This window comes from Podarcis pityusensis (assembly GCF_964106645.2).
Source record: "Podarcis pityusensis genome assembly, chromosome: 5".
Lineage (NCBI taxonomy): Eukaryota > Metazoa > Chordata > Lepidosauria > Squamata > Lacertidae > Podarcis > Podarcis pityusensis.
Genome location: NC_138032.1, coordinates 28,664,919 through 28,692,394, shown reverse-complemented (window position 1 = coordinate 28,692,394; position 27,476 = coordinate 28,664,919). Strand labels below are relative to the sequence as shown.

General features: G+C 39.9%; 1 protein-coding gene across 8 annotated transcripts; it reads left to right on the top strand.

The window, feature by feature from the left end:
• Positions 1–379: 379 nt before the first annotated feature.
• Positions 380–26,480, top strand: MFF (mitochondrial fission factor). Of its 8 annotated transcripts, none has more exons than XM_081006994.1 (10): positions 380–563; positions 2,382–2,538; positions 4,179–4,399; positions 4,634–4,806; positions 5,593–5,681; positions 8,613–8,687; positions 13,263–13,421; positions 20,039–20,098; positions 24,116–24,200; positions 25,644–26,480. In XM_081006994.1, exons 2-10 carry the CDS (start codon positions 2,501–2,503, stop codon positions 25,773–25,775), a joined length of 1,032 nt encoding a protein of 343 aa, XP_080863120.1. In that variant the 5' UTR covers positions 380–563; positions 2,382–2,500; the 3' UTR covers positions 25,776–26,480. The 8 variants fall into 8 exon arrangements, with proteins under 8 accessions (XP_080863120.1, XP_080863115.1, XP_080863114.1 ...); XM_081006989.1 differs by lacking the exon at positions 8,613–8,687 and adding an exon at positions 1,632–1,687 and having other exon boundaries at positions 382–563; XM_081006988.1 differs by lacking the exon at positions 8,613–8,687 and adding an exon at positions 1,583–1,687 and having other exon boundaries at positions 382–563.
• Positions 26,481–27,476: the final 996 nt, after the last annotated feature.

Below are 27,476 nucleotides of genomic sequence, written 5' to 3'. Positions count from 1 at the left end.
CTTCCCCGCTCTTAACCCTGAATATCTAGGTCTTCGCCGCCCGCAGCCGCCAGTGTATCAAAAAAACCTATCTGCAAATTCCGCAGCAAACTGAAGCTGAGCATCACATATGAGCCAAATCCCCCACACTTATATAAGGGCCTGAGCTCTCTTACAGCACATGGGTCTCATCGCCTAAACCACGCTGCATCGCCAGGAGCAGCAGGGAAATGAATCCACGGTACGGTACTTGCTTCCTCCGAAGCAGCATCGTGACGACAGTAAAGATGGCCGCTGCACCTTCAGCCCCTGCCGGCTACCTTTTTTTCCTCCCCACCCCTTTTCCCGTCGCGTGAGGTGTCACGGCTCATTCTTCCCCCCGCCGGTTACGGCAACTCTGTGGGGCCAATCGGGGTCGGGTTTTTTTTGTTTCGTTTCGTTGCTTCTGTTCCAGGGCTGTGTGGGCGAGGGGCTGCTTGGATGCCCTTTGGCTAACGGCCCCGGAGAGAGAGAGAGGAACCGAGACCAAAGCGGTCGGAGTGGATACCCGGGACCCAAGAAGCCGCCTCCCCGTTGGCCTCAGGGTGAGAACCGGAGAGAGTGCTGGTCTGGGCCTTCCCTTCCCCTCAGAAGGAGGCGGTGGCGGGGGGCGCGGGAATGGGGAGGAAGCTGCGAAATTAGCACACACACCTCCCACCGCCGACCAGATGCACGAGTCCAACCGCCGTTGCGCCTGGTTCCCTCAGCATTGGCGGGAGGGGGGGGCTTTATTCCCGCCCCATCTTTGAACCCCCTTCCTCATAAATAACGGTCCCTCAGCCCACACAGGTTCCTATCAAATCATTGCCTCAGCCCGCCTCCCCGGCCGTTGCCGTTATTCCTCGCCCCCACCCCCGTCGCCGAGGCCTTTGTTACTGTCATGTCAAATCCCCCCCCCTCCAAAAAAAAATACCCATTGACCTGTTGGCTTACTGCGCTTTTCTCGGTTTCTGACCAGAGTCTCTCCCCCCACCACCCTTCCCCACCTCTCAGTTCGGCTATGGCTGTAATTTCTATGCTCAAGAGGCCTTTACATGCTATATATTACATGCTTTGTGCTGAAGGTTCTTGTCAAAGCACCCAGCTTGCCACGTTGAGGAAATGGGTGCTGAATTGGGTAGACCTCTGCTCCGATCCTGCCTTGGACTCTCCTTAACTGTTACTACAGAGTTTGCCTTATGAACCTGTTACACTCCTTGCCCTCAGGCCGTTAAGCATTGCAAACCACGTCTTTGGTGCGCCTTAAGAAGATCCCTGCAGGATCAGCCCAAAGGCTCATCTCATCCAGCTTCCTCTTCTCAAAGGAGTCATCATGGGAAGCCCGTAAGCGGGATCGGTGCACCGCAGCACTTTCCCCACTTGTGGAGTCCCAGCGACTGGTATTGCGAGCCAAGGGTCAGACACTCCTCTGTTGCCTGAAGATTTGGGTAACAACTTCTGGCAGTGCTTTTATGCCAAAAGCTGAGTTCTGCATGTGCCAGCAGTTCCACTGGCTTTCCCCCAAACCGGTGTCCTCCAGATGCTGCCGATGTAGAGTGCTTCAACCTGACACACTCATCCACAGGTGCACAAGGCTTACAGGGATTAATGTTGGTTCTTTGGGCTTTCTTCAGTGGTTGAAGGGATTGGCCCTGGATTCTTGGCCTTTGCTATCAAAGTCGGACCACAGGTACCTCATCTATGCTGTCCTTTGTTCACATCTTATTCTGCATCTTAAGATTCTCAGTAGGGGTTGAGCCTTTTTACAGAAGTGTGAACATGCTGACGTCCATGTCATAATTGTTCCCACTTTTCTGTATGGCAGCAAAATAATATCTCTTGCTACATTGCAACATATGCAGCGTGGTTAGTTGTATTCTGATTTCTAAACTCCCACCACATATACTTATTCACCCTTGTGAGATTTGCAATAAACCATATGCTTAAGTAGGCAGATTCCCTGTCTTGTTTTTGGATCTGCTTGCCATGTAGCCTAGGATAAAAGCAAGTGTTAGAAACCAAGTAGTCTCTGCTTTGTTGTAGTTATATTTAGATAGGCACAAACACAATCTATTTTTATTTAGGATGGTTTAATTATTTTGTAAATTTAGCAACTGCCATCTGATTGCATATTTTGCTCCTTCAAGAGTACATCTGTTGAATTATACTTCCATTCTTGTAAAAATCAGAACTGGGGACTTAAAAATTTGGCATTTATGAAGCCTCATAAGTTTAAGTATATGGAAGATATCTGACATTTACTTACTGAGCTCACATTACGGAATAGATGGGTACAGATTAGATATGTCGTAGGTAATAAATATTTAATTATGTAATATGCCTAATGCTGTTTTCTGTTCTTTTTTTCCCTCCCCCCTTTACAGCTCGAAAGCAGTTGTCATGCTGTCTTATGTACAAAAGTTCCACTGTTTAGGGATACTGTTACGTAAAGTGAACAGTGCTGCAGTGTAGTGATATTAAAACGTTGCAAGCAAACAACAAAATGAGCAAGCGATCAAGCAGTGATATTCCTGTAGGAAGGTTAGTGAAAGCTGTAGAGTTGAACTTGTGCTTGTAGAAGCAGATAGAAGATTGACTCTTGTAGGTATTTTTATCTCTGTTGATTGCAATATTTAAAAAACTGTTATCTAGCCTAATGTGTTCCCTTACTTGAGGAAAAGGAGGCCTTGCCTCCTTTTCACAGAAATTTGGATAAAGAAACAATAGAAATGTATTCTTCAGTTTGCAGCACAGGTAAACATTTGGTAGTTAGCGCCTATACTTGCAAGCAGACTAGTGGAATTTTGGTGTTTTGTGGAGCTACATCTCATTGGCCTCAGCCAACATGGGCAATGGTCTGGGAGTTGGAGTCCCACAACATCTGGAGGGCTCTGTGTTGGCTGTCTCTGCCTTAAATGTTAAGAAATCCTTAATATGAATCTATATTGGTGAATTTAAAATGCATACAGGTTGTAACTGTTAATTTTGTTTGATTGGCTTTGAAGAAGTCTCATTATTTGAGAATGGAGAATGCTGATATGGCCTGCGTTGTCTTCCATCAGAACACTGGCATCTTCAAAAGTGTGCTTTGTTCTTGGCCAGTGGTGGCTAAGCTTTTTTGGCCCAAGGGCCACTTTCACCCTTGGCTGCCCTTCTGGGAGCCACATTCTAAAGTTGGGCATGGCCAAAAGAGTGTGGCCATTCCACAGTCTCCTGCACACTGTTCCCCCACACAGCAAAGGACACAGGCACTCAGGTGCATAGCCCCTTCTCCTTTACTTGTATGTGCATAGCAGTTAAGGGGAGAGCTTAATCACCCCTGTTCTTGCCTGTTAGAAAGATATGTCTTTAAAATAAATTGCCCAGAGCTAGGCACTCATTTGGAATAATTAGTACTATTTAATTTAGATGGTTGTAGATGCTTAATGAATCTTGAAGCAAGGATCTAAGATGTGGAGTAAAGCTGGGGGAAAAGAGGTACAGAACCCTCATTTTTTGAAATGAAGGTCAGAATGTGAGACTTGCTCACTTGCGGGCTCTCTTTGCACCCTATATGCTTAATATTAGTGGAATTGGTCTCTTTACCATCTGCCTCCAATATGGTTGCCCTGGGTTGGCATAAATTGGCCACATTTGCACAAACAAATTTCTGTTTAATAAGGCTTTGATATCTTGGTGCAAAGATATTTAAAAGTTTCATGTACCCACATGCAGCTCCTGTGCCCTCACTTTGCTTTGCCCTTCACACACGAAGCTATGGTTAACTTTAGCTTCCTTTTGCATCTGAACTGGGAACTATGGTTAATGGCTTTCAAACAAGCCAAGATATGGAAGCCAACTTTAAACCTTCGTTTATATTATGGTTTGTTTGAAAGCCATTAATTAATTAATTTTTTTTTATCATTGCATCAAAACCACAAGCTGTGGATAACTGGCTATGTGGCTTGTTTCTCTACTCACACGGAGCAAGCAGTAAAGCAGGTGTATGCAAATTTTAATTCCAATGTTAAATCATAGGGGGCATCTTATACACGATGGCTGTGCTGCACATCCACCATTACATAGACTTAAAACGCATTCTCTACCAACAGTGGAAGACTTCAATTTACTGTGGATCAAAACCCATCTTGTGTTTCTTTTTACTACTGAGGGGTAATTCAGGTTGTTTTATCTCATATTAGGATGAGCACCACAGCATTCCCATCTCCGGCTGCCGAAATGGCAGAAATGAATCGAATTCAGTATGAAATGGAGTATACTGAAGGGATCAATCAGAGAATGAGAGTTCCGGAAAAACTCAAGGTTGCTCCACCAAATGCTGACCTTGAACACAGTGCTCATGAAGGGGGGATTCCAAATGCCAGTGTAACAATGCAGGTTCCAGAGCGGATTGTAGTGGCAGGTACGTTTGCCTTCAGGTGGACAGAGGTGATAAAGCAGCATGCTGTCAGACTTCACACCCATTCAATTTATTTTTACATATGAACTTGAGTGTGATTTGCTTAAGACCAGCCAGTGAATTCATACTTCATATGGGATTTGAGCTTGATTTTACCCAGCTCCAGCAGTCTACCCATTGAGCCATTTTGAATAGTTTGTTAGTAAAATGTTCTTTAATCTTAATATTAACTTACAGGTAATAGTGAAGACATTCCACTCTCCAGGCCGCCAGATCTAGATCTTCTCCAGTCAACTCCATTCAAGTCTCTGTCACTGAAAACACCTCCCCGTGTTATTTCACTCAGTGAACGACCACTAGATTTCCTGGACTTAGAGCGAGCCCCTACTCAGACTCCTCAAAATGAAGAGGCTAGTATTCTTTATGCCTTTCATTTCATTATGTTTTGTTTCAGTATTATATTTAATAAGTCAAAAGAGAAGTCAAATATTTATTGCTTTATACTCCATTTCAGATCAGTATTATAAAATAGGTTACTGCTTTGTAGAACACAGTATATTATTTTAATACTCCCTGTTGAAAGCAAAGATACCCCCAGAACACTTTTTTGTGTGGTGTTTACTTGGTTGTATTTTTGGTACCAGGCTGCTTAGACATAATTTGGGCTATCTTGATTGTTTTTATCTGGCTTATAAGACTTAATGCCTTTTGGTCTTCAGGTTTTTATGATAATTTGGATTTGCATCTTAATCATTTGTATTTTATTATTGTGTAAACTGGCATAAGAATTTTAGTGGAAGGGCTGTATATGTTCTTGGACTACAGTTCCCATCTTTCCTGATGTTCTGTGCTTGCTGGGGCTGATGAGAGCTGGGAATCCTACAATGTCTAGAGACCCAATGGTTCTCTATTTCTGTCTTAAACCAAACTTAATTTCAAAAGCTGTTGGTAAACTTAAATTATTTTTGGCAATTTTTTCTCATTTTAAAAATTGGGGACATTCAAGAGAGGGGAGTCTTTGTTCTCCTTACTTTCCAAAATATCAGGCAAAATGTCACCATCCAGGAAGACTGTTTTTATTCATTTTCTGCTTTACTAAAAATGAAAATGGTTCAGTTGTTGATATTAGGTAAAGCTGGATACTGATGCCATAGCAGTGGTGAAAGACGTACCCCCCCCCCCACTTTGTTTTGCAGGTTCGCTCAGTTGGGAGACTGAAAAGAGAACGCTCCATGAGTGAAAACGCAAATCGTCAAAATGGTCAATTGATGAGAAATGAGTCAATGTGAGTAGAGGGGTTATTGGCGCATGCAACATTTGTAGAAAAAGCTTCTTCATGTGTTACTTACCAGTTCATGCTTAGGATATGCCTTTCAACTGATTATCTTCTTTATAAAGAGAAGTTACTTAATCTTACACAGCTACAACTGACTTTCCAAATATTTTTTGTTCTGTTTGTTGGAATAATAACTAACTATTAATGAAGTAAATTTTGTGTGATTGTTCTCAAAACATTTTTTTCAGCTGCAGAAAACAGCATTTGCTAAATGTCTTCATATAGCAGCATTTGGTATCCCCCCCCCAGTATATATGTATATAGGGACGTGGTTGGCGCTGTGGGTTAAACCACAGAGCCTAGGACTTGCCGATCAGAAGGTCGACGGTTCGAATTCCCATGACGGGGTGAGCTCCCGTTTCACGGTCCCAGCTCCTGCCAACCTAGCAGTTCGAAAGCACATCAAAGTGCAATTAGTTAAATAGGTACCACTCCGGCAGGAAGGTAAACGGCGTTTCCGTGCGCTGCTCTGGTTCGCCAGAAGCGGCTTAGTCATGCTGGCCACATGACCTCGGCCAATAAAGTGAGATGAGTGCCGCAACCCCAGAGTTGGTCACAACTGGACCTAATGGTCAGGGGTCCCTTTACCTTTACCTTATATATGTATATATTGCTAAAATCTTGTTCTTAATTTAAAAACAAAAACAAATGCATCACGATCAGCTTAAAATGTGTTAACTTTGGCTGCAGTCCTATATCTACCTACCTTGGGAGTAAGACCCTATTAACTCAGTTAATAGGATTGCATTGTTAAACAGCCAACTTAACTGTGTGTTTATCATAATGGTTCAACACATCTTTGGAAGTCTCCTGGTACATATTAAGCTAGAGGTTGGTACCCACCAGTCATGTTCAGTTGAAATTAATGAACTTCACTAAAATGACAGGTGGATATCACCCAAAATCAAATATGACAAGCTATGACAAGCTATATATCAGACTGTATATCTTCACAGGAAATGCATCACTTTCTGTTCCTTTTTTAACTAGCACTTTTTGCGTGTGTAATTCTTCTGGATAAGTGAAAATGTTCTTTAACACTTCGTATGATAATTTTTAATAGTTCCTTCTTTTTTTCCTGCATTGAATCCAGACTAAAGTGACACTTGAGCTCCATTGAAACAGAGGAGCAATTTAGTCGTGACAGACATAAGTTCTTTTAATTTCAGTGGGGGTGGCGCTGTGGGTTAAACCACAGAGCCTAGGACTTGCCGATCAGAAGGTCGGCGGTTCGAATCCCCATGACAGAGTGAGCTCCTGTTGTTCGGTCCCAGCTCCTGCCCACCTAATCAAAGTGCAAGTAGATAAATGGGTACCGCTCCAGCGGGAAGGTAAACGGCGTTTCCATGCGCTGCTCTGGTTCGCCAGAAGCGGCTTAGTCATGCTGGCCACATGACCCGGAAGCTGTACGCCGGCTCCCTTGGCCAATAAAGCGAGATGAGCGCCACAACCCCAGAGTCGGTCACAACTGGACCTAATGGCCAGGTGTCCCTTTACCTTTACCTTTAAAGTGTCACTAACCTAGTCTGGATCCAGAACTCTCTTTATAGGATAAAGAAAGTTTGTTTCTAAAATACATTTATAGTGGATTTGTGTGAAGGGAAGTATTTCATATTGTTATTGGATCTACTTGAATCTTCTGCTGCCTGCATGCTTAGAATTAATTACATCGTCTTTGTTTATGCAGTGCAAAGGACAGAGTGGGTCTTTATTACAAACTTATAAATGTTGATTCATTAAGACTATGGAATGATCAGTATCTTTTAATTAAGATTCTTGTAGTGAGGTAAACACTTCATTTTGCTTCCAGCTATGAGCCTGAAGAAAGAAATCACTTTCCACTACTGTTTTCCTGCTTGTCCCCTGTTGGCAGGAGAGGAAAGTGGGGAGATGGAAACAGCTAGAACAACAACTCCTTGTCTCCTCTGTAGTTGAAGTTATATGCTATCACAAGGGTGACTGGGCGTTCAAGGTCTCACAGAAGGGTTTCTAGCTATCTGTAGGTCACTGTTGGAGCTGGTGTTCATTTTTGGTGTTGTGAGGCCTCTTTGTGAGGTTGGTGCTGTGATGACTCATTCAAAGGGTAAGTGGACGTTGGATATAAACTATGTCCTCCAAGTGTCAAGCTAAGGTATATGACCTTTCCTGAATCTAACTGCAGCCATCACAGTACTTTTGCCAATCCCACTTGCATTTGAAAAGGGTAGGATGATATTCTAGTGCTGCAGTGGTGAGTTTTACATGGACTGAATTAAGGGTGTTGCTTGATGTGGTATACTGATAGCATTGCCTTCTCAGTTCTGAGTTTCCAGGCTGCTGCCTCCAGTTTTCATTTTCAATTTGTTTCCTGTTTTTCCACAAAAAAAGAAATTGTGGCCAAAGAAGCTAACAGTGTATAAATAGTCATCCTTTCAAGTGCTGTTGTGCAGCATTTTGGCAAACACATGTTTTTCTTTCTTTTGGAGGGTGCATATGCATGTTAGTAGTTGGAACTGTGGCCATGCATAGCAAGTGCAATCGCACAGGATAGCTTCCACATTCTAGTATAGGAACTGTGACATGGCATTCTAGTATGTTTGTTGCAACAATGAGAAAATTCTGTGCCAAACCTTACCATGTCTAGAAGAGGAATTGGCTTGGTTCCTTTTCCTCATCTGCGTTCTTGGAACAATATATGTTGTCATTTCTGCACTTGCCATACAACTGTATATAGTGGCTTTCCTGATAACCTTTTGAGCATACACGGATTCTCAAATGCTTTTGAGGACTAATAATAACTAGGCATAAGAAGTGATAACCAGTAATGATGATTGCCTTAATGACCTTCCAATTATTTAGAAAGTTGCTCCCTCTTTAAGATATTAACAACTGTGATTAATGGTGGCACAGTCTTGAAACTGTCCTGAGAGTTAAAATGCCAAGGTACCAGTCACCCTTCACAGCTAAAGATGAAACGTAAGCTTGACCACTTATTATAACCATTCACTTTTAAATATGTCAAGTATGTACTTAATGCATTGCCATCTAAGAGACTTGTCTATATTGTCTGATTTGATTTTAAAAAAATATTCTGTATGCTTGGTTCCACCTGTAATTAAGACACAAATTAACGGAATATGAAAATTTGTCATTCTTGTAATGAATTTGGGAGCATATTTTTGCTTAGTTTTTAACTATAAAATTTGAGAACAAATTTTAGGGATAAACAGTGGTTGGTGGAGAGGACAAGGTTGCATGTTTCTGGCATACTAATCCTACATGAGCGTAGTAGAGATATGTGTGTGCAAAATCCAACACATATCAGCTGAACCATGTGGTTGGTTTGTGGATTGACTGCACTGTTCAGACCTATGCACTTTGGATTTTATGCATGCAAATTTTAGGCCAGTGCAAGGATATCAGGTGGGCCCAGAGGCCAGATAGGTATCATAATCAGGGTGGAAAAATATGACAATGCATAACTTCTATTTGGAAATATATTCTTTCTACATAAGTGGCTTAGCCAGCGTGTTTTTTTTGGGGGGGGGTACGCATGCACCTAAACATTTTGTGAATCTAAGTTTGGCCTCATTGAGGGGGCAGTATTTCAGTATGAGTAGGAAAATGAGAGTACCCCTAAACATTTTTTTTTTTAGAAAAAAGCACTGTTATAAGCAATGTTATTAGTTGTAGAAATACTGTAGGGAAGTTGGTCTTCTTCAAGTTATTGTTCCTCCATCTCTCCCTATTGATAATTAAAAGCTGAGGCTTCTTAGATCACTAACTTGAAACAGGGAATATAGAAAGGGGAGAGACATAGAATTTTTAATAAACCCTTCTTTTCTTGTGCTAGTCTTGAAGCTTCTTGCTTTAACTTGCTGGAGGAAGTGACTGCATATCATAACTAATGAGAAACTGTTGTCAGATTTTAAGCTGAATATGATTTTGTACATGTTCCTGAATTCCCCACAATTATTTATGGGTTTATATTACTCGTGATGTCATTATGAATGTTGTCTGTTATTTCCCCTTTGCCATTTTGTAAATAGTTTCACCCCCAAATTTGTAAATAAGAGTTTGATCCCTAATATACATCTTATCACACAACCTGGGGAAAGCTCACCAGAGTGCATTCTTTGCATGCAGAAGGTCCCATTTCAGCTCCTATCCTCTCAAGGTAGTATTAGGAAATATTCCAGTTTCGAATCCTGGACAGATGCTTCCAAGTGTAGACAATACTGAACTGAATGAAGTGATGGTTTGATTATTATATAAGTCTGTTGTATAGCTTTTTGAGTGTATCTTAGCTTTGACTTCAGTTTTTAGCACCACATTTTCTCAGACATTATATACACAACATGCCTTGCACAGAGTCCCTGAAGACAATCTTTGTGGCGATAAAAGCAGTAAATGTAGTTCATGAGCAGATGGTGGATGAATCAGTCAGGTTTTTTTCTTTCAACGAACCTACTTGTAGTCAAATCCTATACATTCTGAGGAAGTTCCATTGAATTCAATTAGCTCTTCTCCTTGGTAAGGTTTAGAGCAGTGGTTTTCAACCAGTGTGCCATGGCACCCTGGGGTGCCTTGAATGATGGTCAGAGGTGCCCTTGGGCAACACTGGCCTCTGTCTCCTTCCCTTCCTCCTCTGATGCCCTTTCACGTCTCTGCCTCCCAAAGGCTTGCACAGCTGTTTTATTGCAGCAGCCCTGGCTATAGGCTCTGCAGGCTCTGGGAGGCACCTCTCTTTGGGGTGGGGCAGGGCAGGTCAAATACCAGGGACCGCAGCAGCAGCAGTCCAGAGAACTCCCAAGGAGAGGAGGCTGAGGGAATACTCCACAGGGGAGGGTGTTCGAAAAACGGTGAGAAGGTGCCAGTTCTTCAGGCAAGGGGTGAAATAACTGGGCTTCTGAGCCCCACAGGGGTGCCACAGAAAGAATGTAGTTGGTTAAGGGAGCCGTGGACTCAAAAAGGTTGAAAATCTCTGGTGTAGAGGGTTTCCTCTTCAGTCATAGAATCAGTCCCAGCAGGTCTTGACCACCATACAGTCATACCTCGGGTTGAAGTAGCTTCAGGATGAGTATTTTCGGGTTGTGCTCCGTGGTGACCCAGAAGTAACGGAGCACATTACTTCCAGGTTTCGCTGCTTGCGCATGTGCAGATGCTCAAAATGACATCATGCGCGGAAGCGGTGAATCGCGACCTGTACATGCACGGACGTGGGTTGCGTTCGCTTCAGGATGCGAACGGGGCTCCGGAATGGATCCCGTTCGAATCTAGAGGTACCACTGTGGTTGGTTTTCTGGTATGTGAAGATAGCAAAGAATAAAACAAATTTCAGCTTATATTAGCTGAAAAATATATTGTTAGGTATATTTCTTCTCAAGTGGATAAGTGAGCCAGTCATGAGAACGCTCTGCATCCCAGGCCGCTCACATTAATCACAGCAAATCCCCCTCTCCTCTGTGTCAGGTTCAGTATGGCATCCTGATGCCCTAGTCATATTTTGTTTGTCTACTGTTCTGTCTAGGTTCTCAGAAGCCTAAGCCAGTTAAATCAGATAGTCACATGGCCGTATTTTGGACAAATCACGTTTCATGGCCGACTCACTTATCAACCTGAGGTCCTATTCACAGTAAGAGACCCAATGTTCCATTTTAGGTAGTAAGCTTGCTGAGACAGGGACCTGTTCTCTCATTTTATTTATTTATTTATTTATTTAGTAAAACACCAGAATCATAGAACAATATTAATTTGCAGCCTTGTGTTTGCTAGAATAGTTGTTTTTGGTTTACTTGCAGAACTTCATATCCGAAAATCTGCATTTTACTGTTGCTGAAGTAACAAGGTACAAGAGGTTTGCAGTTCTAATGAGACTTCCTTGAAAGCAAGTTCCACTGAAAACTCTTTGAGGTTTCGTTTTATTTAAATACATTCAGGATTGTGAGAATAGCCTTTCTTATTTGTTGGTTGTATAAAACATAAGTAATAATTGTCCATTTTAAGCACAACAGACATAGCCTCCCTGTGAGAATATAGGGTTGTGTGTGAGGATATAATTACAATATATAACCTATATATAGTCATTTTTAAAGGAGCTATTTCTATAGAATATATACGTATTGTACAGCAGGCTTGGCAGACTATTATATGGGGACACTACATGTGTATGTGGTTTTTGTTTTTGTTTTTTTGAGGCCCAAAGGTTTTTATTTCCAGGTTATCGGTACTGCTTTTACTTTTCTCTTTCCACAAGTTCTGTATTTTTCTCTTTATAACATTCAATAAGGATTTTTAAAAACTGTATTTTATACATAATTGTTTTGTTCTTAAACAGAGGATAGGCATGACTGCCTTTCAATCCCTTGATGGATTCCACAGAGTACCCTCTTAGTTCATCAGGTTCATTTCAAAATAATTATTTAAAATGTTGCTTGAAAGAAAAGTGCTTGTTGGCTTGCACCCAGATTGTGTCATGAACTGATTATTCAGAAGGACTTAAAATGCTATACCCCTAATGCTTCTCTTCCTGCTCTTAGTAAGGCAGAGTTCAGACTAAATGGTAAAATCTTGATTAATGTAGTTAAACCTCAAAATTAAAGAACAACCTTAAATGTGGAAAGGGAGAAATGTTTCTTTTTAAACAAAAACAAAAAAGGTCAATACTACAAGTTTGAAGATTTTGCTTAGTACTTTTGCCTATTCATATGCGTAGTTTTCTGAAATCTTGTTGGGATCAATAGCTCTCTCAGAATTGACCTTTGAAAAATAAAAGTTTAATCAATATCCTGTTGAAGTGAATTGCAAAATTCCCATTTATATAGATGGTGCTGAATTGCACTTTCATTCGTCTTATAGGCAATGAGTGCTTTTGATGCAATTTTTTTGGTTAATCCTCAGCCTCTTGCTTTCAGGATAAATGCTAAAAGAAATTTTTGCTTATTGGAATATTTGGGATATAAGAAGCCTTCACCAGTGTTTTTGCTATCTTGCATGTTTCTTTTGTAGTCCTATATTTGCATGTTTTTCACATAGCCCTGTATTTGCAAAAAACAATCAATCAAACTAGTATGTTTATGTCACTCTTGTTTTATATAGGCTTCTGTTTTTCAGAATGTTTTCAACATACTCTCCTCCAGTCTCTGAGTAACTTGGATATATTTGAGACTGTGATCTGCATTGTATGATTCTGGCATACAGTGAATCCAAATCTGTCTTTACTATCTGCTAAAGAGTGCTGTTGTGTCCTGTGTTTTTAATACAGACCTGCTTATTATCATGCCTCTGGTTTTTAGTATTCTTTGATCACAATGAATCAAAGCCATTATCCTTGATATTTTGCCTCATATAAAGGGTTCCAAGAGTCAGTTCACAAGATACCCACTAACATTTCCTTGATGTGGTTTTTAATCTGTTGATGGGGAAGGAAGAAGAAAAAATGGGGGTCAGCTTTAATTTTTCAAAAAGGGTTGGTTGATGGATGATTTTTTTTTCCTATCTGAAACCTGACACTAGTGTTTCTCTCTTCATTTGCTACACTTGCACAAACAGTGTGACACCATCACCTCAACAGGTTCGTGTCTGTCCACCCCAAATGTTCTCTGAAGATGGATCTAATCTTTACTCTGCTCGGGGCATATTGTCGCTTATCCAGTCTTCTACCCGTAGGGCTTACCAGCAAGTCTTGGATGTGCTGGATGAAAATCGCAGGTGATTGGCCATCACTGATTCTGCCCAGTTTACTGCTTTTTACTTCCCTTTCATTTCCTAGTTAATTGGTTTTGGTTTGCTTAAATTACATGAAATAAAATTAACTCTTTTTTTTTTTTTTTTTTGCTTTTGCTATTTGCGAATGACATTTCCAAACTTCACATTTCATGGAGCTTAGTTGTCTTATTTCTTTGGTCAAGAGTGAAATAACTGAACAGTGACTTAAAATGTCAGTCTCACTCTCATTGGAAATCCAAGAACAGAAGGGCAACAAAGTGCTACAAACATAGCTTCATACTCTAGACAAAGTTGATTGTTTAAATCCTCTTGCTTTCAGTGGGAGAGTTTTTATTCTTTTTGAACGCAACTGAGAGTTTGAAATGTTTTAAACACAAATCCCAAAATGGCCTTAATAAACTAAAAATTCAAGGTCCACTAATATTGAGGGGGATCTAGATGAAAATGCTTTTATTGACATTCATCTCAGCTAAGTCCTATCTGCAATTCCTCTGATTATTGTGATAAGAAAAACCTACATTGAAAGGCAAGTCATATAGTAGCTCTGGACAGAAACTGGGAAAAAATCTGTTCTTAAGATCTGCTGCATGGGGGAGAGACTCTTTCAAAAAAATACAGAGTCTTTGTTTGTTGTCAATCCACCAGTTAATTGGAGGTGGGTGTGCAAATATTATTTTTATACAATTTAAGTTGTAAGACCTCTTTACATATGAGCCAGGTATTTATTCATTTTTTGTTTCCTTTTCACACCAAAATAAGTGTTATTTTATTATAAATTATTTTTTTTAACTAGTTGTGTCTGGACCCTCTCTTGTTTATGTAACTGTCTTATCAGACTACAGATCAGAAGTCTGCTCCTCTGTCACATTCTGCTAGTGGAATATTTTTGTGTTGGCTTTTGAGAATCTTAGCCATATTAAAGAATATTACCCAAATAAATTTCTTTCTTTAGCAGCCATAGACCCTGTGATCCTCTTAGAGGTGCGGGGGGTGCTGAGGACACCTGTGCAAATGAAAGGTTCACCTCCTTTGCCATAACTTGTTTTTACAATGTGAAGGGCCTAGGTTGGGGTTCAGATAACTGCAGAATCCTCAGTTTGCAGTTTCTTCCAAAGCCAGTTCAAAGGAGCTTTTAGTGGGGAAGCAAAGCCTTAAATCCTTTCCTCCTTCAAGTCTTTGTACTAATTTGAAACCAAGGGTGGTTGGAGGAAGCAAACCTAAACCTACTGCCTTAAAAGACTAATAATTGATTCTGTATGTTCAAACTTCTATGGTAGTAATCCTGATCTAAGAGTTTGTCAAGCTCCAGTATATGTGTGAAGCACCACCTTACCATGGGCTGCTCACTGTCAGGAGGAATTTTGTTTGTTTTTTATTTAATATTTGTGTCCTGCTTTTCTGCTTTAGAAATCTTGCAAGTAGAAAACCTTACACAAAGTAAAACAGTAATTTGGCATGCACCAGAAAGATATGCACACATAGCTTCCCCAAATTTAAATAGAAAGTTTTAATATACTTTTTTCATTTTTATTGGGGGGGAAACAAAAGCTTTCACTTTTATCCCATCAGTGAGTTCTCAAATTTTATAAACTATTTGAGCAGGTTTTTTCTTCATTTGGTATATTAATCATAAGAACCTGAGTGTTATTGGAAACTCTCATTGCAGTTGTTGCCAATGTTCATTTTCAAAATCTAGGATAACATCCTCTTTTTCTTCAGTTCTCAATACACCTTTTTGTCAGATGAAACTTTTCTAACCTGCATGTATGAATGTGAAATTTGGAAAATGCATCACTTGCATGGCTGCAAAATAATGTCTTTTTAAAAAAAGCATTTCACACTATACTCTTTCTTTTATTGGCCTTGGTAGCATATTCTCACTGTTTAAAAGGTATGTTTTCTTTAAGTGTAAGTACAATACTTATTTCAGTGATTGAGTTTTGGCTTTGTTCTTCTTCCTAAAGCTTCTGGTTTTAGTTCTGTTTTGGTTTTCTCTTTCAAAATATTTTTCTGGTTCCTTTTCCTACCAGTTTTGCATAACTATACCATGTTATACTATAATGAATTGAAATGTTGAGAATTTATCATTGCTAATAATACTATGGTAAAGTAACTCTTCTCTGTTCTTCAATTCCCTGCCCCACCCCACTCCCTCATTCCCAATATGGGAATGCCTTGGTAAATACCAACACTTTAGAGTTAACTTGGCATGGTTCAAACTATCCCATGTGAGCAAGGTGCTGTGCATGAAAAACATTTTATAACCTGGATACTTAAGTTACACACAAGTATGTTATCATAGGGACATCAGTAAATATGCCCAAGTTAGTGAAAAAGTACTCACTGGACTGAACTATTCCTATTCATGTTGCCTATTATTTCTCTACCTTAGCTTGGATAATGAAAAGGGGTCAGATTATCTCTCATTTTTAAGAATCCTTTATTTTAGTGGCTGAGAAATTACAAAAAAGTATACTACCTGCAGCTTATGGGTGTTTATGTTTTACAGGCTGTAGCACAAGAGAGGACCCCTTTAATGCATCTTAGGTTCTGCGTATTGGTTTGGATCCAGACTTAGTCATTCTTAGTCATGATTAATGTAAGTTTCCTTGGTTTCAGTCCATGCATGACTGAACCTGAATCCAACCCATTGCATATTTTGTAAAATCTGACTCCATTTAATACCTAAAATAAGCATCATGTTGGTGATTCCTTGGCTCAGTGGTAAAGCATCTGCATACAGAAGGTTCCAGGTTCAGTATTCAGTATCTTCCAGCAGGACTGGGAGAGACCCTTGTCTGAAGCCTGGGAGATCTACTGCCAGCCAGTGTAGTACTGTGCTAGATTGACCAACGGTCTGAGTCTGCAAAAGGCAGCTTCCTATCTTCCTAGTTTTCACGAGCATTTAAAATTAATATTTATAGCCAAGTCTTAGTACTACTCTGACAAAAAATTTTTTGTTAAATCACTAAACTAAAGTGTGTGAAATCTGAAGTCTTACAAATTCAGCTTCTGGTTCTCCTCCCTTCTGCTCTCCCCCACATGCCTCCCAAATGCTCTGGGTGATCTTCTAACTCTCTGAGGCACATTGGGGGGCTGCTGGGGGGCACTTGAACACACATGGTTGGAGAGAACTCATTAAAATTTCATTTTGTAAGCAAAGAAGTCCAAACCTGATAGTTTGTTGCTGAATGTATATTTTCTAATATAAGAAATTGCTACATTAAGGCTGCAATCCTTAATAAGCCCATGGAACACAATGGAATGTTTGAGTATGTTTGCAAAGAATTGTGATCACAGAAGGATATATATGGCATTTTAAAGGCAGGTATAGGAAAACTAAAATCAAGCAGAAGTAGCCATCTAGTAGATGGCTAGTGATTATTTACTTTCTATGCCTTATTTTCTTTAGGGAATAAATACTGAATTTTGAACATGAAACTTCAAGTCAGTTAAGGCATATATTAATCTGGGACAAATTTGAGCAGCTGCATGGGGGCTTAAAGTCATAGTTGAATGTGCTACTTGAAGCATTACTATTTGCTATGAGGTTGTGGTCATTAGTTTGTTAATGCAGAACAATATCATTCAGTCAATACGTCATTTCAAGATAAAATTTGGTCATAGCTCAGTTGTAGAGTGTAGCTTTCACATACCAAAGATTTCTGGTTCAGCTCCTAGCACATGGGTAAGGCAAACGAAGGCCCTGGGGCCAAATCCGGCCTAATCACCTTCTAAATCCAACCCGCAAACGTTCTGGGAATCAGCGTGTTTTTACATGAATAGAATGTGTCCTTTTATTTAAAATGCATCTCTGGGTTATTTGTGGGGCATAAGAATTCATTCATTTCCCCCCAAAAATATAGTCTGGCCCCCCACAAGGTCCGAGAGACAGTGGACTGGCCCCCTGCTGAAAAAGTTTGCTGACCCCTGTCCTAGCATCTCCAGTTAAACTTTTTTTGGTTGCTGTAATTATGCTTCTTCCCATATATTAACAGCCAGTCAATAGCTATTGCAGACTAATGCTTCTGGGGTGGGTTAAATATATATATATATCTGTGAAAAGTACTATGTGAGAGATGATAGTATGATATGGAACCTTAGGGTGGAATTCAATGTCGCACACTTCCAGTCTTTCTATTTGTGCATTGCAGCTTGCCAGATAGCATGACCCCCCTTGGGGCATGACCTTGGCAAGCAATGGTCATGCATATTTAGAATCTCCCTAAGTCTATAAAATATTAAACCTGGTAATGGAATGCCATCTATTTTTCCACTTATGTTGAGTATAATGCACTACAACTTACCCATGTTCTGATGTCATTACCTTGTGTTTCTCTGTACCCCACCTTTCTTTTCCACATCTGGCCGTTGCTGGTAGACACTTGGTAACACTCAGTATAGGGAATTGAGACACAGGATGGACTGTGTCTCATATTATGCAGAGAGTTGGAGGGAAGCTCTCAACTGGCCACCATTTCTTACAATGTGCAGTTCCAACTTAAGAAGAATGAACTCTGGTCTTGTTCAGATAGCAGCACACTGTTGATGTATGATGTATACAGTTATTGTATTTAGTTTTTACTGGAAGTGCAAAACCTTCAGTTGATCAGTAGCTGTGGTCTAAAAAAAGTCAGGTATATAACAGGATTCTTCTGTTTTAACAGCAGTTTGTACCCCTGGTCTTGTCATTTCCAACAGAACATGGGTATTTATGGCTTCTTGAGTGCCAATTTAAAAAGTATTCAAGTGAGTCGTGAACAGGATTTTTTGTTTATTCTCTCATTGTGGGAACATATTTTTCATCCCTCGTGATTGTAGAGAAATAGCGATGACAAGTTTCTTTGGAAAAACATAGACAATACAGGAGAATTAAGTCGAAATTGTGGTGGTTGCAGAAATAACCTTTTCCATGGGTCAACTCAGGGCAGTAAGTTACTGTACCCCTGTTGTTACAGTTGTTTTCCTTCCTCCTACATTTTTTCTGAGTTCCAGTCATTTTGTCTATACAAATTATAGAAACACTCCATCTCTGACACAAAACAAAATTAAACAACTCTATAAACATAAATTGTGTGAACAACACACATAAAAATAAACTGCAGCCATTCTGCCCCCAGAGTATATTTTTAAAAATGTGAGTCCCATTGAACAAAATGTGACTTATTTTAAGACTACATATTCAGCAGATCAGGCTGTAAGTAACTAAAATCAAGGACTGCTAGTTACTGGGCAAAATAATGTTTCTCTAAGAGCTGGAAAATAAATGTACATGCTGTTAAGTTAATAGTTGTACAATTTGAAACACACTGCAGAACTCAGATTGTTTGAGGCTATAGAATAGGAATGCAAGATAACCTATATGGACTCAGCGGATTATCCTGTTGAGAAACTAGTCCCTAAGTAATAGGAAGTGCACAGAAATAAATATGGTGCATGATTATAATTTATTGTGCAGATTCTTCCTCATTGATATCTTTCTTTTAGGAAAACAGTTTTTTAACTCAAAATAGTCTTAATCCAGTTTTCAGGGGAAATGTGTAGACTTAAAAACTGTTAGAGCAGGGAGAGAAGAGGAAGTGGCAGTTTTGTTGCTTGAGAAGATGTTCATCACACAACTTTAGGTATTGCCCAATAGTTTTACATAATATAGCAATTTTTTTTTTAAAAAACCACAAGTTATTAAATTGGGAAAAATAATTTTAGACCCTAGCAACTGAAATAAACAGCCACAGTGTTCTATTATGATTTATGGTCGCTTTAGGCCCCTTTTGACAAATCTTTAGTTGTGGTTATGCACACTGAATTGTTGCATGGAAAACTTCAGTTTAACTTCTAACATGATTGCACCTTGACCATACTTTAGATGGGTGAAAATGATCTATATAGTTTTAAAACTATATAATCACATAAAATACCTGCATGGGCTACTTGTATGCTACTGCATCACCTTCAGGATTCTTAAAGCCCTGAACAGCTTCAGTCAGGAATACTGTAAGGACAGCATGAGCTCTTATATTCCAGCTCAGTTACTGAGATCACGTGGAGAAGCATTGCATGCCATGTTCAGAAGCCTTGTGAGCAGTTGCATGCTGTGGAATACTCTTCCAGCAGTGATTTGGTAGTGTCCTTGCTGCTAATTTCCAGGTGTCTCTTGAAGGACTTTATATGTCTACAGGCCTCGTCACTTGTTTAAACTTTCCAAAGTGAGCCTGTCATTTTTTTGATTATTTTACATGGTATTTTATGTTTTTGTGTATTTTCTTGTACACCACCTAATTATTTTATATGAGAGAATAGTAGATCAGTATTTTAATAAACAAATAGTATGTAAGCGTTAATTCCAACATTTCTTCACAAATTTTGTATCTGGAAAAGCAACAAGCAGATAGTTAAGTTCCCTTCGCACATTGGTAATTAGTATTTATAAAATGGAATATATTGAAAACATAACCAGGGTTTATATTTGTAGTGTTTCAGTATAACAGAAGAAAAATATTTAACAATTTTTGTCTCTGGTTTTTTATTCTGCTTCTTTTCTCTCTCTTTCCTGTTTTCTTCTTCTGTCTTGTGTCTCCTATCTACAAAACTTGCCCTAGGCCAGTGTTACGTGGTGGGTCTGCTGCTGCCACTTCCTCTAATCCTCATCATGACGCCAGGTAAATCTGCACTTAGTTAGCCATTCTAGTCTATATTCAGCTTTCACAAAACCTGAGACTAGCTTGCTCCTGAACTTTACTTGAAAGTAAACCCCTCTGAGTTCAGCAGAGCTTGCTTCCTGCTATTAATTGATATATGATCATTATTATCAAACAGTCTGTGATTATGTGTACTAATCTAACTGCTGGTTTCTATATTAATTTTAAAACCCTTTCACTGACATTCTTTTGCATTGTACTATGCCTGCTGATTCTATGGATGAATCTTATAATAAAAGTATTTGATGCATTTCCCATTGATTTTAGCATTCAGTATAAGACCCGAGCTCAGGTTGGAAATCTGTTTCAAAATAACTAAAAATCTGGTGAACACTCCAACAAATTTTGCAGTACATAACGCATCACAGAATTAAAAAGAGAGAAAGGGTGAGATTCACCTGTCATCTGTCAACATAAGGATGGAGCAAGCTTGTTTTCTCCTGCTCCGGAGACTAGGAGCCAAACCAATGGCTTCAAGTTACAAGAAAGGAGATTCCAGCTAAATATCAAAGAAATTTCTAACAGTAAGAGCTGTTCAACAGTGGAACAGACTCCCATGAGAGGTGGCGGACTCTGCTTTATTGGAGATTTTAAAGCAGAAGTTGGATGGATCCAGTTGAGGTTCTTGCATTGTAGGGGGTTGGACTAGATGGCCCTTGGGATCCCTTCCAGCTCTGCAATTCTATGATTCTATAAGCCCTGAACAAAGACTTCTGCTTGAGCAATGGGTCTCCCCCCCCCCTTAATTGGCTCTGAGTGGATCAGGAGAACCCATGGAACAACAAATGGGGAGGAAGGGGAGGAATTCATTCTGACTAGCAAGCTGAAATGCTTGCACAGACGGAATGATTGGAAGAGCATCATGTTGAATTCCACCCCAAGTAGTTTTTCAAATAGAAATTTAAAGTTAAATCAAAAAGTACTTATTAAATAATGCCAATGGTTGTGCAGAATGCTTTCCTTCTCCCTCCTTTCCTATGTTCCTTTTACAAAGTCTACTTGGATCTCATCGTATACAACTAAAATATTATTCTCTTTATGCATTTAAAAAGTTTTGTTTTCTCCCTCTCCAGTCCCTGGTGTGGACATAGGACTGTAAAACTGTTTAACTTGTTTCACTATTGACAGAAATAGGGAAAAAATTTTTTTGCTATTCAACCTTAGAAAATTGATTTGGACTTTGAAGAAACAGGTTTGGCAATATTTGGTTTTTAAAATACGCCCAATATGGTTTACAGAAGGAGAATGGAGCGCATTTAATATAAAAGTTTCCTGCTGGTTTACAGAAAGGAAATACCGTATTTTTTGCTCTATAAGACTCACTTTTTCCCTCCTAAAAAGTAAGGGGAAATGTGTGTGTGTCTTATGGAGCGCATGCAGGCTGCACAGCTATCCCAGAAGCCAGAACAGCAAGAGGGATTGCTGTTTTCACTGCGCAGCGATCCCTCTTGCTGTTCTGGCTTCTGAGATTCAGAATATTTTTTTTCTTGTTTTCCTCCTCCAAAAACTAGGTGCATCTTGTGGTCTGGTGCGTCTTATAGAGCGAAAAATGCGGTAATTTACAATCTCATTGTGTAAAGGATTATGCAGGGCTTCCCTGTGCATTTAGAGAACTGTATGTCTGAGGGTAATGAAACCCATAGCATATGAATCTAGTGCCCAAATATAACTTGCAGTTTTTAAGCTTTTTCATTTAGGAGTTAAGTGGAGAAAGAAAAAGAGAGAATAAAAGCTTGTGGTACCTAGGGCAGAACAAGTACTTTGCAAAAATAACCCCTGGAGGCAGGGGAACCTTTGTAAAGTAAAAAGGAGTTGGTTCATTTATCTTTCCTCATCTCCCTTCCAGACCATCAGTGTGCCACAAACTGTTAGCATAAGTATATATTGAGATAGTAGGTCTAATATTTTTTAATGCATATTGTAAAGGTTTTGAGTAACTTTTGTCTGCAGAACATCACAAGTCCTTCTGTAATTAAGGCTGCAGTCCTGTTTCCACTTTCCTGGAACTTTGTCCCATTGAACTCAGTTGGACCTAGATGTTTATAGGATTGCACTGTAAGGCATTCTTTGCACAGGCTGTAAACTGATAGGCATTCAGAGATGGTCTTTGTATGCATCTTTCTTAAGCCACAAGACTAAAAATAAAAAAATAAAAAAATGGTGCTTGTGGGTTGCTGTAAAACTTGTTCAGTACTACAGAACCAAGTCCCAAATTTGAAATTATGTATTATAAAATAAAATAAAAATCCCCAAAATGCAATTTCTATGGAAAACAAGTGCTAGTACAATTATACTATATATTTGGATTTCTCTTTTGTTCTGGTTAGTGTTAGATCAAAGGCCATTTATTTACTGTGCCTTTTCAGCTGCGAGAGCTAGAAATCTAGGTCAAGATTGAATGTTGCAAAATTGGGCAGCCACTAGTGCAACAAGGCTTCTCTTTCCTTTCTTCCTCAGTAACCCCTTAGGCGACCCCAAAATCTGATCCAGAAGGTTGAGAGACCCCCTGGAGCAGATTTTGAGGGTACAGTATATGGGGGACTAGAGGGGAGGAGAGAAACTGAAAGTCCTGTTGTACCTCACACTTGTTGGCCTGTCCCCTGGCTCCTGATCTAGTTCTTCCAACTCCGCCAGCAACTGCCTCAGAGATACTGCTGGCGCCGGTGAAGGAACTGTTGAGTGGGGAAGGTTCCTCCTCACTGGTGCCATGGAACCCCACAACTCACTGGACTATTTCCCCAAATCCTCCTCCTCACTCTCCCATTCCTCTGCCTGCACATCCCCTCTCTCCCCAACCTCTTCATCCTCCAACTCCTGCCAGTCTCTTGATATGAAGCAGTCTTTCAGATATTTGGGGTGTTTAGGGCTTTTAACACAAGCACCTTGAATCGGTCCTAGAAACAAACTGGAATTCAACGCAGCTGTACTAAAATAGAGGTTGTGTGAGATCTAAATGGAACCCCAGCCAGTAATCTGACCACTGCGTTTTGGAGACATTTAAGTTTTTGAGTCATCTTCAAGGGCTGCTCCACATAGATTGCATTGCAGCAATCCAATCTGCAAATAACCAGAGCATGGAGTACTGTTCAGAAGGGGCCATAGTTGGTGGGCCAGCCAGAGGTGGGAAAAGGCACTCCTAGCCACCTGAGCTTCCAGTGGCAGTGTTGAATCCAAGCAGACCCGCAAGCTGTGGACCTGCTCCTTCCAAGGGAGTGCAACCCCATCCAGAACAGGCTGTCTTGCCACTTACTGGACATGAGAACACGGGACACATAATTCCTCTGTCATGTCAGGCTTCAGCTTCAATTTATTTGGGAAATTTGATTGAAACTCCTGAAATTTATCAGGAATCCCAGAGCCGGTGATGTACTAGACATTATGAAAGGCACTTTATACATAAAAACTGACAATATTTGATCATAGCTCCATCAGTACAGCATGAGACTCTTAATCTCAGGGGCATGGGTCTGAGCCCCACAATGATCAAAAGATTCTTGCTTTGCAGGGGGTTGGAATGGATGATCCTTGTGGTCCCTTCCAAATACAGTTCTATAGTTAGATGGAAATGGCTAGAGAGAATTCAGCCAAGGTTATGTTTCTTTAAACAGAAAATCTATGTATGTAGGAAAATAAGAACATAGTCAAGAAAGCACTTAAAAATGGTTGGTCCCCCCCCCCTTTCATCTAAAGAACAGTTAATTGTATATTTTGAATGGAATCCAAATACGCCCAGATGTATAGTATGGTCACTCCTATATTCACCTGAGAGGATCTACTTATTACCTTTCCCATTTGTAGCCCCTCAACCTGCATTGCATACAACTGTGGAAAGGCCTCTGAATTTCAGCAGTTGCTTTTTAGAGGGCACAGGGAGAATGGAGAAATTGAAATGACCCCATGTGTGCACAAAATACCAGCCCGTGTGCAGTTAAATGTGTGCCATTTGAGGCATATTTTTGTTTGTTTTTTATCTCATAGATATACCCTTTCAAATATGGATACAACATTTGAGGGAACACCAGAAGATGTCACTGTTGTGGATGCTGTTTCTTTAAGACGACAGGTAATTAAAATGCTTCAACTGTTATAGTGGAAGTTTGTATGCCTCTTTCCAGTCTAGTCAGTGCAGAATGTAATAAGGTAAAGGGGGACAAAATTAAATTTGGAAGTCTGAATACCACAACTTTTTCTGTGGCATGATGATACAATTTCTTTTCTTTGAATGTTAATATGTCTATGAATAAAACTTTGTGCATTCTCAACTCCGAAACATACTAATAATATATAGGAACTGAATAGTGCATACATGATTGATGGGAGAGGAATTGAGAAAGAAGAACCCACTTGGATGGAAAATATCCAGGGGTGAGGTGTGGCTGCCAGTCAATGTGTTTAAGGTTTAGTTTAATGGTAAACAAACAAACGGGACGTGGGTGGCGTTGTGGGTAAAACCTCAGTGCCTAGGGCTTGCCGATCGCATGGTCGGCGGTTTGAATCCCCGCGGCGGGGTGAGCTCCCGTCTTTGGGTCCCAGCTCCTGCCCACCTAGCAGTTCGAAAGCACCCCTAAGTGCAAGTAGATAAATAGGTACCGCTTTCTAGCGGGAAGGTAAACGGCGTTTCCGTGTGCTGCGCTGGTGCTGGCTTGCCAGAGCAGCTTCGTCACGCTGGCCACGTGATCCGGAAGTGTCTCCGGACAGCGCTGGCCCCCGGCCTCTTAAGTGAGATGGGCGCACAACCCTAGAGTCGGACACGACTGGCCCGTATGGGCAAGGGTGCCTTTACCTCTTTAAACAAACAAACAAACAAACAAACCATGCAGCAGAATGGAATCTGTTTGGTTTTGTATGTTCTGTATCTTATTTTTCTGTTAGGTTTCTATTCTCTTTTACTGGTTTTAAGCAGCTGAATTGATTTGCTTGCTTTACATACTTGTTTTGGTTGTATTGTGATTTATTTATACTATATTGATACATGGGCCTATTTGCATATCATAGTAAGTCATAAACCACGGCTTAGTGTGAATGAGTAGGGTGCTAGCGCACACTGTTTAGATGCTCCTGTTTTGTTCTGTCCTAGCTGGATACCTATCAAAGTTGGCACACAGACTCTCCACCTCTAAAATGAGAGATCCAGCCCACACATTTTTTGCATTTAAAAAGGACAAGAGATGTAGACTGGAAGGACAACAATCAGAAATGGAAACTGAAATGAATAAAAAACCCCAGTGAATTTGCCAGAAGTAGGGATTTCTAAACCCAGCATTGATATAGGTATAAAGAGCCAGGGTTTTGAGGCTGGAATCCATGTGTGTGGCATCAATGTACAGAAATATTATACTGTATTAACAAGAACTGCAGACTTCCATTACTAAGTCCCCCATGTGAGCAGACTTTTGGGGTGAGAAGTGATACAAATCTGAAGTACATGAACGAGAAAAGTCTTGAAATAATTAGTAAACTTATGGTAAGCACTAAATTTGAAAGGCATTTCCTTTTTCTTTTTTAGATAATTAAACTTAATCGTCGTCTACAACTTCTGGAAGAAGAAAACAAAGAGCGTGCTAAACGAGAAATGATCATGTACTCAATTACTGTAGCTTTCTGGCTACTAAATAGCTGGCTTTGGTTTCGGCGCTAGAAATGGTCACAGTACTTCAGAAGATTTGTCAGTGGAGAAACATATAGAGAATTTGCAAAGTCCTTTGTTTCATTCTCTGAATTGTATGGTGATTTAGGATCCATGCACTGGATATTTCTGACACAGTAAACAGCTGTAACATAACTTTACAATGTTAAAGGGATGCCTGGATGATTGTGTATATATTTTCAGAATTGTTGTATCATCCTATTATCTTCCTTTTGCATGACATGTACATTTGCATTGAATTATTTTGCAAAGGGAATTGCCTCCAGGTAACAAAGGTGTACTGCAGACAGTTCTCTCTTGTGTAGAAAGAAACAACTGGGTTTTGGAATTACCTGCAAAATGGCCTAACTTATGGTTTCTCATTGTTATTCCATAATTAAATGTAGCACCTTTATAGTTCACCTTATTGCACTTGTTTTATTTTAGCCAAATTTCAGGTAGTAGAGCAGCAGATTAAAAAGCATCCTGAGTATCTCTCATTCAAGCACATGTACATATTGACTAAAATACATTCTTTGCTAAGATAAGTCAGCAGATTATCCAGAGGTGTGTGTAAGATGTATTTGAGCTTTAATTTTGCAATGTTTTTTCTAAAAAAAAAGATGGTTTTTAAGCAAATCTGTCCATGAGTGATCTTAAGATTATGGAACAAAGTACCAATGTAATGTATTTAATAAAAGTCAGCCCAAAGCAGTATTTAATTTCTTATTTTTCCAATTAACTTTACCTTTTGCCCTTTGGATGTGTGGAGCATACAAAAAAAGCTTTTATATCTCTCAGTCTAGATCAATATACTGCATCTAAAATCACCACGCCCATTATTGATTGTATTTTTTTGCTTGCTTGTAGATTTCTATTCAATCCAACCATTTGCACAACTCTTATTTTCTTACATTAATACACACTTTATGTTGGATTTTAAAATATCTGTCTTCTTTGGGCAAATAAAAACAAATGGACATGAAAAGTATTTGGGGGGTGGGGTGGAATTAAGCCCTGCTCCTAAATACTTTTATGAGTAAAAGCTAGGTGAGCTGAGTGCTGAAATCTTTAAGAATAGTGTATGCTAATTTGTTTAAATATCAGTGTGATAGGCACAAATGGACATCTGGATAGCCACTTTGCACAATGGGACTGCTTCTTGTCTTCCCATATCCCCCATGTCCTTCAAAATCAGATCTGAAGAGTTGGGGAGTAGGCAAATGTGTGTGTGACAGGCTGCAGGAAGAAGGATATGAAGTCTTGTTGCATAAGTGGAAATCCTGTGCATCACTGGATTTCACCCTTAGTTTCCAAATTGAAAGTGGAAGGCACCAAAAGACATCAGGCAGAACTGTGTTTGGAGTTATCCCTATACAAAATTCAAATTGGTGTGTTACCAGCAGTGAGTAAGTATTGTGGATGAAGGTGTTTGCAGAGCAAATAGCGTGGAAAAGGAACCAAATAGTATATTTTCTACATATGCTTATAGGCTCTAGTAATAGGCTTTCTTAAAGTTAAGAATGAATGGAAAGGTGGGAGTAAAATTTTGCAACTTTGTCATGCTGTTTCTTTGTTCACCCTACCCCATTTTTCAAGTAGTGTGTGAAGTGAGATACTGCCCATAATGTGAACTTTCAGCTATTTCACCACTAGTATGGGAGAAGCAGCGAAAGAAGCACACATTTTTTGTTTCATTCTTTTTCATGGAAG